The sequence below is a fragment of the Terrapene carolina genome, unplaced genomic scaffold, assembly GCF_002925995.2.
Source record: "Terrapene carolina triunguis isolate 2854851 unplaced genomic scaffold, T_m_triunguis-2.0 Scaffold714, whole genome shotgun sequence".
Lineage (NCBI taxonomy): Eukaryota > Metazoa > Chordata > Testudines > Emydidae > Terrapene > Terrapene triunguis.
The window spans coordinates 7,702,766-7,718,095 of NW_020665065.1; the positions used below are offsets into that span (position 1 = coordinate 7,702,766).

A 15,330-nucleotide genomic window follows, 5' to 3' on the forward strand; every position below is an offset into this window, starting at 1 on the left:
GAGGGATTGGACAGTCAGAACAGTTTAATATGGGAAAGATCTTACAGTTATCTCCCCTGTCCTCATCCTTGGTTGTGTTCCCCTTCCTCCCCCCGAAAAAATGGCAAGGAAAGATTAGGGGCACTAGCCTAGGACTTTGGAGACCTGCAGGCAAATCCCTGCTCTGCCACAGATTTCTTTTGTGACCTTGGTCAAATCACTTGATCTCACTAGGCCTCAGTTCCCCATCTGTGCAATGGGGATAACAGCACAGCCCTGCCCTCAAAGGGGTATTGTGAGGATAAATACATGAAAGATTGTGAGATACTCAGGTAATGACTAAGACATTTCTACAATAATGGGGGCCAGGTAGCTGAGATAAAATTAATCTGTGGAACTGGATGCCGCAGGATATTACTGAAATAGATAACTGAGCAATTTTCAAAAGTATTAGCTATCTATCTGATTAAGATTACATCAGGGCTTGTGGGCATGATTCAGCTACTACTGGGGTCAATAGGAGTGTTTCTAGTGACTTCACTGGGAGTTGAATGGGGCTTTATGTGAACAATAACAAAACCTATGAGTTTTCGAGCTTCTTGTTTGATTATATGAGTTGATCACCAACGGAATGCAATTTCCTACCATGGTATATCAAATTGCATTATGGCAGCTTCACGCCTTCTGATCATTTTATCATTAGCTGTCGGAGACAGGATACTGGAATAGATGGACCACTGGGGCGGGGTCTTTTCCAATGTGGCAGCCCCTGTGAGCTTAGTGACAGGATGTCTTGACATAGACCTAAATGTGCTGGAAATCTCCACTGCATGATTCACTTGCCAGGATCTAGAAGAAATGTGCTCCGATGATGTAAAAACCTGCAAACTCAAGTGCATTATGGCAGTTCCGTGCCTCCTGTAGATGAATCCAGTTTGGGCTACTGTCAGAGATAGGATCCCAGCCCCTCCAGCAACCCCTATGTTAGAAATCACAGCACGTTCTCTTTCTAAGATATGTACCAGAGGGTGCTCTGATGTGAAGTCACCCTCCTAGCCTTGCAGCTCGTGTTGCCGTTTACAGCTGTGCAAAATGGGTTTGAAAAGCTACCCTCGTCAGCTGGCAGCATTTTTACACGCACTTTGCACAAGTGTAAATGGTGCGACACAAAGGTGCACGGCAGAAGAAAATCTGGCCCAACACTGCACTTGTGAGCGCCAAAAATAGGCAGCGTCAGCTAGTGAAACTCACCTTAAGTGAGTTAAGGAGACCGGACACTCCTCAGCCAGCTCAGGATTTGCGAGAGTGAATGAACTGTTGCTTTGGGGGGATTTCGGTCTGATTATTTTGGGATCCACGTGGGTTGTAGGATTACTTGCTCATATTCAGTTACCCCTGGACATTGCAAAGAAAGGGGCCTTTCAGTGAGATAGTTATGATTCCCAGGGAGGGCCTGCACTCTTCTGAGCCCTGGCAGAGGTAAGGACAGCCTGGGAGCTGTTCTAACTTACACCAGCTGGCTATGGTCTCTCAGGGAAGCCTGAGAAGTGTGTACTCCAGCCATATCTTCTCCCCATGCCAGTGCAGAGTGGGGCTTGGCGAGGTGGTGAAGGAGCCAGTTACAATGGCTCTGTGTCAGCTGAGAACGCCCCACGCTGGGGGACTCTCAGCACGTGAAATCGGGCTGCTCAGGTACTAGTGTTAGTCAGATCTAGTGCTGCTCAGGTGGTGCAAAGGAACTGGAAGGGACCTGGGAAACTGGCTCATTGCATCAGCTACTAACGTGTTCGAATCTCTTGTGTTCAGTGTCTCTGTGCATTTGCTGCAGTGCTGCCCTTTTCTTAACCTGACAAATAAAGAATAAACGTGAATGCTAGAAAGAGACAGAGAGAGAGAGAGGAGCCTGAATCGGATTCCGGTGCCTTTCTGGAATGAACTCTTCATACAGTCCTGCCGAAGGGGTGATACTCTGCAACCCATCCCATCCCTGGCAATACCCTGATCCTGAGGCATTACATCTGGCCAGATGTCTCTCCCCCCATATCTATATCTATATCTATCTATCTATCTATCTATCTATCTATCTATCTATCTATCGCAACCATCACCATAATATTGAGGCGCTGGGCCCTTCCGAGTAACTGATGGATATTCTGAATGCAAGTGGATTTGTCCGTGAGCGTTATGATTCCCCTGAAGTTGCTTCCGTCCCATTTTAGCTGCAAGGGCTCAATCAATCCAAAGCCTCCCCTGTTGTGGTCACCTGGGCACAGTGCATTAGCACATCCGTTCTGAACACCGCGACTCCAGCCGCTGAAGAGTTAATCTTTTCTTTTCTTCGTAGGAAAATAGCTCGCTCTTCTATGTACTCTATAAGAAAGGAGGGTGACATCTTTCATTCAGAGAGGGAGCAGGCAGGCACAAAAGCAAACTCTTCTCCAAGGGTGGGATATACGTAAAAGGCTATTGGTTTGGGGGTCGTCCTAGCCACAATTGGTGCTCACCCAGCTGTTCAAGCCAGTGCAGACAGTGGAGCAACTGCAGCTGGGTCTGGGGACAGTAGTCCTGGAGAATTGAAGGTAAAAGAGAATGCAGCCCACTCTGTTACCTGGACATCTAGGGCAGCACTGGAGTGACTTCAAGGGGGCTATGCCGAGTTACGCCAGCGATGGATCTGGCCCCTAGATTGTTTCGAGATTTAGTGCAGCCCACGCGGCTGGTTGGGAACCAGGCACAAGAATACAGGCGTTCCCACTTGCACCTGTCAATCAGTGTGAGCGCAAGCACAGCGAAGGCTTGGTTGGAACAAGCTCCATATTGTTATTATATTTGTATGGCAGGAGCAGCAGGAGTTCATTGTGCTAGGGGATGTACGGACGCATGACGTAACCCCCTACCCCAGAGAGCTTACGATCTAAGCCCAGAACGTTAAAAGAAGAAACTCCATTTGTGGAGTAATGAATGGGGACTTCATGTTCACATAAGGATTCCGTTTACTCACTGCTGGCCGTGGCATATGCTCATGCCCGTATCTCCAGCCATCTCTGGGAGAGCAATTCAGATTACATTGAAAAAGGCCAGAAACCTTGCCACAGGGAACAAAGCTCCATGGGAGAAAGACACGACCCGGGACCAAGGCTATATTGAGCTATCAGATGGTGTCACTCCCGACCTACCAGCACTCAGTGGGAACAGGTCAGCAGATGGCTGCTCCTTGCACAGACTGGGAGGGGAACAGACCCGGGTCCTCGACACCTCAGGGCTTCGGTAACATGCGCTGGTTTTAAATCCTGCCTAGAACTGGAGTGCCTACTCAGATGAAAAGGGCACCTTCAGTTTGGGCTTTACCTAAATACAAGCCAAGAGATGTCCCCCAAGAGACTGCGCAGGTGCACAAGGGAGCAGCCTGGAAGCAGGACACCTCCTGCCTCCATTTACCTCCTGTTCAATGGCTGTCTGTGTGCTCTCCCAAGTGCTCGTGCAGGCAGTGGTACATGCGCCCCTCAGGGGGCCGAGAGGAGCTGATGACTCACCCACTGGCCAGTGGACTGGTCTGGCAAGGAGCGGAGTGCAGCATGGCACCGCTGCCCAATGCAGCCCAGTGGCTGGAAGGCACAAGTGAGCCGTGCATTAAATAAATACAATTAAACACACCTTGCAGGGAGAACGTTGCTCGTGACAAACCAGACCGAGTGCACACAGCTCCCTGGCATGGTGACTGTGTCTGGTGGTCCCACCGGGGGCCTGGGGAGGAGGAAATGAAGACGCACTGGATGCTTCCATCTCGCTGTCTTGGTGAGAGTAGGCTTCCGGTCAGGCAGGTCGCACCAAGCCCTCTTGACTCTGTCTCTGGCACCACCACCCCAGGAAGGAGACGGCGAGGTGGGGCCCCCTGCCCTTGAGTGTTCACATGCTGATGTGGTCACAAGAGGAATTTAGCTTAGAGGCCTCGTCCTAAACTGAAATAGTCCCCCCCCCCTCCCCCCCCCCCCCCCCTCGCCAGCTATGCAAGCACTGGGATTATGAATGGGATGCAGGCGTCTAGTGATCTCTGCGGGGCTCTGCACTGAAGCCTTGCACATGCCAAGGGAGGTGTGATGGCTCTGGGCATTGGTGCCGGGACACCAGGCCTTTCGTGCCTAGGTCAGACATTTCAAGCCAGCCCCAGCGTGGCGGTAGCAGAAAGTTGTTGCTGTTTGAAGGCTGTTCTGTGGTCTATGTGCAATGAGACGTTGTTGCCCTCCAGCATGGGTGGACAGGTGTCCCCCTCCTGATCCTCCGTCACTACCCATCATCCGGCCTGGCAGCCAGCAGAGAGGTCAGGGACTACAAGCCAACTACCATCTTATCCGTGGTCCTTGCAGGTCACAGGGAGGTGCAGTGACAGGGCCCATTGGGGGAAGCTTTCATGGCTGGCTGTGCTGGGCTGGGGAGAAGTATAGGGGTACAGGATTGCCAGGTTGGCTCCTTAACAAACCTTGCTGGCTCATGTGCCTGGATACGTAATGAGAAAGCAACGATCAGAGATGGATGGGGGGGGGGGAATGATCCCAAATCGGGATCCCAAAGCAAGAGTCGTGATAAAGGGTAGGTCTATCGAAGTTTAGAAACAAACCAATTCACATGTACAAGGAGTTCAAAGTCAGAACATGATCTCGTGGCTAAATAACAGTGCAGGGCTCCTGGGCTCTATTCATGTCTCTGTCAGGGACTTTCCTGTGTGGCTTTGAGCAAGTCACTCAGGCCAAAACTTTCCAGTGTCCTCTAATCCTGGGTGCCTTTTTTGGGAGGGGGTGCATAGAGCTGGGTTTTCAGAGATGCTGAGCACCTGTTCCATGGAAGGAGAATGTTGGGATTAACTTGTCTTGCCCTGTATTTCTGCAGGAGATGCGACATACCTCGACATCTTCCGGGAGTTTTCCCACATGGCGTCGAACAACCCTGAAAAACTCAACCGGCGGAGCCTGCACTTCAGCCACTCCTGCAGATAGCCCCGTCCTGCCTCTTCTGAGACCTTCTGCTGGAGAGTCACTCTGTGAGAGCAGAAAGGGGGAGCGGCTTGGCAAGGCGGAATGGATCCGCTGGGCTCATCTACTGGAGGAAGACCCAGCGATCTGTTCCCTGACCAAACACACACTTACGGAGCACACCGTGTTTATTCCAGGGCCTGCTTTCGTATCCACATCCCAGACCAATGACCCGTGGTGACATGACTAACCAGCCAGTGTATCCACACAGGGCTGAACCAACTGCGAAAAGAGATCCCTGCTTCTTTGCAATTCACTCCCTCAGCCCCCGGGCCTCCCTCGGGCCAAACGCCTGCTTAAATCAATGAGATTTGACCTTCGATGTGTTAATTACTAAAAGGTAGGGGCCACACATCCCATCACTAAAAATATGGAGTAGCAAAGGGGGAACCAAGCACTGTTTCTGCAGATTATGTTAATCCCTGCAATGCTGATTTTTGCTGCACCAGGTGTATGGTACAGGTGTATGGGGCAGGAATGGAGAAACGTTTTGACACAGACACCAGCAAAATGGTTTGCCCGGGGCAGCAGCATAATGGTTCATCTTTTACGTCAATCCGGGGCAAACGCCAGAGGAAGAGAAGTGACTTTCTGCGTTACAGAGGGACGCATTCCAGGGATGATATTCCGGCTGATTTGTGGTTAGTATTTGAACAGGTTCATTCTCAGATTTTATCCTTTTTGGTTTAGAAACCCAAAGGACGCAGAATAACCCATCGAGGACAAAAGTCTAAACATCCCAAAGTTGATAGAGTCTGGCAGCCACCTCGGAAACATGGACTATCGGCTGTGAGGCCGCAGCAGACCCCAGCCGCAAAGAGTTTAAAGCCACGCCAAGCGACTTTCTGTTGAGGTTGCGCCTGTTCTGGGGACCTGGAGTGTCTCACCTGTGCTGCTTGTGTATTTGGTTTCTGCACAGAGGGATTTTGGGGCTTACCCTTGGAGAATAGGGTGTGAAGATCCTTTGAGCTCCTTCCTGCCAAATGTAGGAGTGAATGTAGCTTCTGAGCCCTTCCCCCTCGGGAACAGTTCGTGTTAGACTCTATGAAAACCGTAAGGGTTTGACTTAAATTGCTACCCTTAGTGTGAACGTTTCTGGCCAGCAACACAAGTTATCGGAGAGGCAGTAACAAGTACAACCAGCAAAGGATGCTGGGTAATATTATCAGCTGACTGAGGTGTAGCCATGTGTGGCTAAGGGGTTCGTTTGTCACGGTACCAAACCCAAATCAGAAGATAAACATTTGTGAACTCCACGGGCAGTGTGTTGTTGGGGCATATTCCACCCTCCATTATAGAGGGGTAACCCAGGGCACAGGAGAAACCAAAGAGGGGTTCATGATGGATTATTCAGCTGTGCATTTGGTTTCAAACACCTGAATATTGAGGGGGGTGTGCGGTGTTTGGATCCGGGTTGTCAGTACCGGCCTGTCTGGAGTAAAAACTTCAGTATGCAGGGACCTCACTGGAAAAAACCACAACTTTTCCAACTGAGCTTGAACGTTCCTGGGCCAACACACTGCCAAAGACGCTGATGTCTTATGCTGCTGAACCAGATTTGCAAATGAAGTGAGTTTAGTCAGCTCCGCTCGGCTAAGAATCGCACAGCACCAATGGCCTGTTGCACTACTTCACACGGCTGGTTTTCCATCACACCCACAAACTATAATTCACTTTAGGCTGAATGCCACCCACATGCAGCTTCCCAGGCCTTTAGAGGCCATGTGGTTCAATGGATAGAGACCCAGACTCGGATTTAACAGACCTGGATTCTGTTCCTGGCCTGCGGGGTGGCCAATGGCAAATCACTTCAGTTCTGTGTGTGCCTCATATGTTAAGTGCCTTGAGACTCTTGGGTGAAAAGTCCTGTGTATTATTATTATAATTATACCATGGGAGCTATGCATGCAGATCTGAAACCAGAACCTGGCCCTTTCCCCCTTGAAGAGTTTTGTAACTCATGCTTACTGTGTGGCTCAACGCTAGGAGAGCAGAACTCTTTCTGTAAGGCATGGCTTTCGTTCCTATTTTTTTACCTGTAATATTATTTCCTAGCTATAAAAAGGGTTATGTGTGGACTATACAGGTATAGGCACCATGACATATTAAAGTGTATTGTCAGAATGATGTATATAAACCATGTTTACATGCTGAAATGTAATATATCATATGGCAGAAGAAATGTATTTTTTAAATAAGGGGGAATGGAAAAGTGTCACATGCAAGTGATGCCTATTAATTGAAAGTAAAATATGAGATTTTTTGTTTCGAAAACCAGGTGCATTTCCTCATTCTTTCCAGTCTAGGCCTCTGCAAACCAACGGGGCATTTCAGTTGGAGACAGTTTATATAACGTGAGATTTATTAGGCACTCGTTTATGGCTGGAAGTCAGGGGACCAAATGAATTTTCCTCCGAGGAGATGCGGGGCACCCAACTGTTTCGGGTAGCTGGCGCATTTGATTCAGATTCAGGCAAAACCTAGATAGATAGATAGATGTCTACTAAGAACTGAGGCTATAAGCTCTCTTGGGACTGTCCGTTTGCTCTGAGTTTGTTCAGTGTCTAGCACAGTGTGGTCCTGGGCCATGGTTGAGGTTACTCAGTGCTGTTGCAATAACTTCAATGACTGGACAAAGACCACAAGCTCATTTAATGTACATTACCAAACAAGCAACAAATGGATAACAACTTTATGTGCCTCCTGACCTGGGCTACTGCTGAACTATTCAGTATCATTTTCTCTTATCTAGTGTAATGACAGAAACAAGGGTGAGAGAGGCAAGGTGGGTGAGGCAATATCTGTGAGCGCAACAACTTCTGTTGGTGGAAGGGACACTTTTTTGAGTTTGACAGAGCTCTTCCTCAGGTCTGGAGAAAGTCACCAGAGTGTCCAGGCTAAATATGAGATGAAAGAGATTGTTAATCATAAGGGGTATTTTCATTTTAAGTGGTCTCCTACTCCATGTGTGAGCCCCTTCTGTTTAGCAATCTGCCCCACCTCAGATTTAGCGTGGACACTCTGGTTCCTCCAGACCTCGGCTCGAAAGCTTGTCCCTTCCTCCAACACAAGTTGGTCCAATCAAGACGTTGCCTCACCTATCTTGTCTCTCTCATATATGGAGACCAACACAGTTACAACAACACTGCAAGAAACAAATGTGGCATTTAAGCAGCACTAAAGCAACCAAAAGACACTAGCAATGTAGCTGTTTATTAGATACACACTCAGCAATATAAACAATTCCCCCATAATAACACCCCGCTCCATCCCACCCCATATATACATCTTACTCTTTTCTGGCCTTAAATCTCAGTCAGTGTGTCAAAAGTGAAGGGAGGCCTGAGGTGTGAAATTTGGGGCTATCTAGATCCTGGCTACTGGACCTCTCCATTTCTCCAGGACTATTTCTAATGAGTCTTTTTCCTGCACTCCTTCTATTGCTTTAGCAGAATTGCATAAAGGCACAAATTCCTTCTAAAGAAAAGGCCACTGTAGGCTTTTAACTCCTGCATCAAATGGATATCCCTGTCTCTCCCCCACGACAGGTCACACTACCAGTGACTTTGGTTTTGAGGGGATAGTGGGACAATGATTATACATAGGCTGATGATAGGGCTGCTTCTACCTGCCTCTTATTCCATTTTGTCTGATTGGTGACCACAGTCTGGAAGGTAAATAAATGACAATGGAAAATGAGCAACTTGCCATGTATTTATCTGATGCAATCATTAGCCTTTGTGGGCTTGAGACGTAAAGAAAAAGCACCCACGAGGAAATTCCAAGCTGTAAAGTCCTGACAGGCTGGAGGGTGAATGTAGGTAATCAAGCACTATGGAGCAAGAGTCCCTTAAGCAAATGGGTTCATCTTCTCTAGTCAATTACAGAGATCAATTATAACTGAGATTTGGAAACAGGGGAAAACCCCTATAAGCAGAGACCGGGTCCTAGTCGCCGCATTCAGATACACATCTGGATTCTGAACACTGCTGAAGTTCCGGGTGTTTGGATCTGAGATTTTGATTGGGCCATGTGGTGTACTCCTGATATATACTAGACTCATTTCTAGGTATCATTTCTACGGTGCCCACCATCTTGGTGTCAAGCCATCCTCTGTATGCTCTCATGCTGCTTGCCTCTCACAGGGCTATACGTCCTTTGCAAGCCATTTCACCTCCTGTTTCCATCAGAAAAACACTAATATCTGCAGCAGAGGGGGGGGTGTGTGTGAGGTTTAATTCATTTGTTTTTGTAAACGACTTTAAGACTGTGAGATGGAAGGTAGTGTAGAAACACAAAGCAGCGTCACTAAACATGCAGCGTACCTGCAGGGTCAATGTACGATCATTTCTGTCTCCTAATCTAAAGTGCAGGTTACGAGGTAATTACATTAGGGCCTACCCTGTGTGATTACCGATAACCTTCAGCAGTAATGACAGGCAGCACTGCCTGGTGTCCAGCTCAGAAGTCTGAGATCTGATCCCAGCTCTGAGTTGCTGTGGGCGGCTCTAAGCAAGTCAGTTTCCATCTCTGCAAAAGGAGGAGGAGAAGGGGTTAGATCGTCGTTGCTCCTAACACAGGGGTTCTCAAACGTCATTGCACCAGGCCCCCCCTTCTGCCAACAAAAATTACTACACGACCCCAGGCGGGGGGACCGAAGCCTGAGTCCGCCTGATTCCCACTGCCCCGGGTCGGGGAGCCCGAGCCCCACTGCCCTGGGCAGGGAAGGGGTCAAAGCTGAGGAGGATCTTTACTACCGTTCCTGCCAGGGACATTGTGAAGATTCAGTATGAGTGCTATGACAACGCAATGTGCTGTAGAAGTACGGTTATTATTATTGGAACATGTCCTTAGAGGGAATTTCACCAAAGACCACACCAGGGAAGAATACGGTATTTGTGGTCTGGGAGCTCCAGTCCTTACGCTGTTAAGTCAGCAGTCAGATCCTCCTCCTTCCCCCCGACTCATTATTGTGTCACTCCCCAGCGTGCTGCTAGGGGGATCTGTGCTGTGGGAGGTGCAGCTTTTCAGATGAGACGTCAGTCGAAGGCTCCTGACCAACTACGGTGATGATAGTTGGTCACTGCAATTGACAAGAGAAGATGAACCCGGTTTGCTTCAGGGAGTCTTGCTCCATAGTGCTTAATCGCCTACATTCAGCCTCCAGCCAGTCAGCACTTTAAGGCTTGGAAGTTGTGCAAGCACGTGCTTTTCTTCTGCAGACCTTTAGCCCACACGGGCCATTATGGACGTGAAGGAGCCTGACTTAGGAATCCAGTGATTAAAGGAATGAACTTTCCTATTACAAGGAGAGGCATGAGAGACAACTCCTGAAGGGGAAAGAGGCCCCCATGCTCCAGCGGTGCGCTGGATTCCAAGCCAGTGAAGTTACGCTTTAAGGAGATCCCTAATGACTATTTAATGCAATTAATGTAGCCTCTACTGAAGCTAAACTTCACAGGGAGCAGCCCTGGGCCACCAGCCCTTTGAAGCAACGTGCGTGGGTTTGACAGCACCTGAGGGAACAAAAGAGGCCGGGCTGCCAAGGCTCTGACAAAAGAGCATTTTAATGATTGGGTAACTTGTTGGATGCTTCTTGCTATCAATTGCAGCAGCTCCAGTGAGAGGAGGAGGCATCTGGGACATTCCCAACTGGCTCCCTCGGGAGTTCTGAGCTAACCATTGGCACCGGCGCAGCTGGGATGCGAGATGGCAAGGCCTGGGGTGACCGTGCCCCTGTGGCTGATAGGCAGAAGCAAAGCGCAGCCACCACCTCGCAGAGGTGGTGTTAGGTACAGCGGTTCTCAAACTGTGGATCATGACCCCATTTTAACGAGGTCGCCAGGGCTGGCTTAGACTTACTGGGGCTCAGGGCTGAAGCTCAAGCCCCACCCCCCTGAGCCAAAGCCTGAGGGATTCAGCCCTAGGCGGCAGGGCTCAGATAACAAGTCCCCTGGCTGGGCCCGAAGCTCTCGGGCTTCAGCTTTGACCCCTTCCCTGCCCAGGGCAGTGGGGCTCGGGCTTTGGCTCTGGCTCCTCGACCCGGGGCAGTGGGAATCAGGCGGACTCAGGCTTCGGTCCCCCGTCCTGGGGTCGTGTCGTAATTTTGTTGTCAGAAGGGGGTCCCGGTGCCATGACGTTTGAGAACCCCTCTGTTAGGAGCAACGACGATCTAACCCCATCTGTTGTTTTGGGGCAGCATGAAAAATGTGTTTCCCTCCCAGCCATTCCACCTCCGGGCAGCAAGGAAATAACCTGCCTCCTATTTTCACTCCCTAACAGCACCCTGTCCAGCCTACGCCTGGCTTCCTCAGGCTCCCACTGCCCTCCCTCCCACTGCCTGCCTGTCTGTTTATATAGTCCCAGCTGCGGGGACTACCTCCACGCAGTTAGCCCCTCAGCTGTATCCCCACCAGACATGCCAAAACCGCAGAAATTGGGCTTGGTTTTGGCTGAATTGGTTTGTGAGTTGCTTGTTGGCTAGTTTTTGGCTTGTAGCTTGTTGCTTCTTTTTTTTGATCGGCTGCTGGCAAGCAGGGGCGGGGGGGGGAGAGTCAGGGTGCTTAGCGGGCCCACCCCAGTCCCAGATGCACGCCGGGGGGATCTAGTCACATACAGTGTTGGGGTTCTTAGGGCTTGGCTTATTTTGGCCTTGTTTTGAAATGGGATTAGCTTGATTTTTGGCTTATTGTGAAAGTCGGGGGGCTTATTTACCACGTGAGAGTTGGCAACTGTGAGCCCCACTCAGTTAATTGGCCCCCTCTGTCTTTCGCCCTGGTCCCAATTAGTGTATCCTGGTGGGGAAGGGCGTGCCAGGGCACCGCATCAGATCCTGACTCAGCACACCCTGTTTCACAGGCTCATGCTAGAGGTAGGGTTGCCAACATGCTACCAGGGACGCCTCTTATTTAAACAGGAAATTGCCTGCCCTGTACTAAATCAGCCCGGGACGCCTTTTATCCCATATTTCAACAGATTAAAAATATTATCATGATGCAAAGCCAGTTTTATTATTCCCTTCCTGTCCCATGATGGAAAGTTTGTAAAATTGGACAATGTAGTACTGCAGAATCAGCCCCATTATTTACTGAATCAATTTACCTCTAGCGCAGAGGTTCCCAAACTATCTGGGGGCACGAAGGCCTCATGGGGCCTTGCTGGAGTCGTGGGGGGGCTCTGTCTGGCAGGGGAAGTGGACGGGGCTCTGTGCAGGTGGTCTTGGCTGCCAGGACAGGCTCCCTGCCTGCCTTGCTCCCCCACTGCTGCAGCTGCAGCAGCCACCGGCCAGCAGTGATTCTCCTCTGCTGGGGACATTGGCAGAAACTCTGCAAGCAGGGAATAGAAGGCGACCCCCTGAGAGTACTGACCCCCCTGCCAGTCAGAGCCCCTTCCTGACCCTGGCCCTTCTGTGCAGCTCCAGGGCACCCCCTGCCAGACAGAGCCTTCGCGGGGAAAGCAGGCGGGGTTAGTACCCCTTGCTCCCTGGGGTACACTAGGCACCCCACCCTTGGCCCCCAGTGGCACAGGGTGCTCCTCACCCCTAGGGGTGCTAAGAAAACAGTCCCGTATTTTAAACACAACGTTGGCAGCCCTAGCCGGAGGTGACAGAATGCTCACCTGAATCGTAAACCTGGGTTTACATTTGCTGGACCCAAGTCTCACAGCTACGCTAATGGGTCCATAGTGCACCATGAAGACTTTCTGACTTGGGCCTGTGACTTGCCCTGCGTGCACACTGCAGAATGACAGGGCTTGGGCCCCAGTCACAGAGAGACCTGGGCTCTGACCAACCCCCTCACAGCATGGCTCTAGAACCTGGGCCCCAAGTGCTTGTGTAACTCACCCACCTCCTGGGTGTGGTGCTCTGTCCCCTCTAGTGGCACTGAGACCACTTAGAGATGAATGAGTCTGCTACAGCCTTAGCTAAGGGCCATGTGGCTTTTCGCTCATGCAGTAGAGGCTCATGCATTTCGCACCAGAGGTTCCCAGGTTTGATCCTGCCCGCCGACGACTGTGGTCTGTCGGCGTTACACTTGCTGACTCGAGTTGGACAGAGTTGTGTGTGGACAGAAGGTGGGTTCAGGCTCAGATCTGAATCAGAGCCCAGGCTTAGTGTGCAGTGTAGACATACCCCAAGAGTAGCCAAACACCTGATGCTTCAGGAGAACTCAGTGAAAAGCCCCCTGCACTTGAAATTCACTATTAATCACATAGCATGTTTCCAGCGGCCATGTAATGGACAAAGGAACTCGGCATGGTGCGGATGGTCTAATGATGATATCAGAGGCGTGTAAACATGACTGATTTCTCAACTACAGCTGATTAAGAGAACATTCTGTAATGAGGTGGCAGCTGCTTAGCCCAACAGTAGGCCGCGCCTCATAGACGGCTGCTGTTCTTTGGCTGGAATACAGGTTACGCAAACATTCACCCTTGGGTTTACACTGTTTTTAAAACATTTTTTAAAATTCTCTCCAAGGTTGTGGGGTGAATTTGGTGCTTGTGAAAATAGATGTCAAAATTCCCTCCTTTACAGCACCGCCCAGAGCCAAGCAAAATTCCACCACACTGCCCCATATCTCTGCCCTGCAACACCACCCTCCTGTTCCAGTCCTGGGCCTCCACTCACACCACACTGCTGCCAATGACCCTCAAGTCTGCCTGCGGCAACCACGCCATTCCTGCATCCTCCAATTCAGCACTGCCAATATACCTCCCTCCTGATCTGCAACACATTGCTCCACTCAGACTCACATACAGCTCTGCCAGGGCTCCTCCATGCTGACCTGCAACACCCCTGGCTATTCCAGTTTTGAACACACACGTGTAACAAAGAGTTCAGCTAATGTGTCTCTGTCCTGACTTGCAACTTCCCTGTTATTCCAGCTTGAACCAGACCACAGTGCACTGCAACCCTTACCTGCATTTATCTATTGCAGTCCTGGCTCTTCCTTGAGCAGAGACTGCCGATTCCTGCCTATTATATTTGTAGAACTCTGCAGTCATTTTTTACACTGGGACTAGGACCAAACCACTCAACTAAGTTTCACTTCTGATCTAATCCAGTATCCCAATCAGGGTCCCCAGAGGGGAAAAACCAGGGCATGAACCTACTGGTCCCACACAACCCCTATACGTAGGGTTGGGAGAATTCAATTGTTTTATAGAATTTTGCCCAAATTTTATCATGTTAAATTTCAACAGTTGTGCAAAATTCTGCATTTTAAGCTTTTTTTCCTTCAACTTTTACCTATTTAAATGTTTTCAGTTGTGGGAAACGATGGCGGGAAGCAGACAATTGGGGATGAGACAGTAACTCAAGGATAACAGATGCTGAGATTCAAAGAGGCAAAGCTTTCTCCCCCTTAAAACACAAATTGTCCACATATTAAAATATACAAGGGCAATATCCTTAATTCAAACTCTAAGAAGTTCTCAAGCAGCATTTTTCTTACTTTGCCTGTCTGTAACTTTTGATTATTATCAATAGACCTATTTTTGTTGCTTTGTGGGTGTACCGTGAAATCGACATTTACCAATAAAAAAACCCCATAATCCTTCCAAACCTCGCTCTACAGGGTTAGGAGTTCACATTAATGGACAGCAATGCACTGCCACACCTATTGCAAATAATATTGGCACTAACACAACATTTTATATGTCGATGTTCTGTACACACAGTAACTAATTAATCCTCCCAGCATCCCGGTGAGGCAACTAGAGGTTCATTTTCCCCATTCTTACAGACGGAGGGAAATGATGACGCAGCGTGATTAAGCGACTTGCCACGCAATGAGCAATGTCAGAACTCCGGAGCTCCCGATGCCCAGCCCGCTGTTCACGTTATTGTTCGGATCTAGCAGAGTCACGGGCTCACGCTGCTCTTCAGTGCTCTAGTTAATTACTAGAGGGGGGCCCCCCGACTAAAGGCTGGGATCCGAACACCCTTGACTTGGTGGCTTGGGGCCATCTTTAGTTATTTCAAAGCCCCAGGATCCCATCACAGAAGCTGGGATCACAGCCAGGGCTTTCTTCTTCACTGCAGAGCCTCCCAGGCTGTGGCTTCCCAAGGACTGTAGCATCTGCTCTGCCTCATGGTCCATCAAAGCCTGAGCTTAGCAGCCTGGGTTTTCCACTGCAGGTAGGGTATATAAGAGTATCTGTGTATACGCACATGGTGCTATATAATGCTAGGGCAGTGATAGCAAACACACGATACAGACACACATTCCAATGACCTCTGCAGTTTGCCGTACTCTGGATGTATTGGGTAGCTCTGCTTAGGAGTCTCCTTTCTTCCTCTCCTCTCATGTCCCTGAGGCGC

The 15,330-nt window shown here is 49.7% G+C and overlaps 1 protein-coding gene across 2 annotated transcripts in view; it reads left to right on the forward strand.

The window, feature by feature from the left end:
* ACAP3 (ArfGAP with coiled-coil, ankyrin repeat and PH domains 3) overlaps nucleotides 1-7,257 on the forward strand; it is a 163,063-nt gene extending 155,806 nt beyond the window's left edge. For both annotated transcript variants that reach the window (XM_026659946.1, XM_026659947.1), the window contains one exon: nucleotides 4,864-7,257. In XM_026659946.1, coding sequence (XP_026515731.1) covers nucleotides 4,864-4,970 — 107 coding nt within the window. In that variant the 3' untranslated portion in view covers nucleotides 4,971-7,257. The remainder of the gene's footprint in view (nucleotides 1-4,863) is intronic.
* Nucleotides 7,258-15,330: the final 8,073 nt, after the last annotated feature.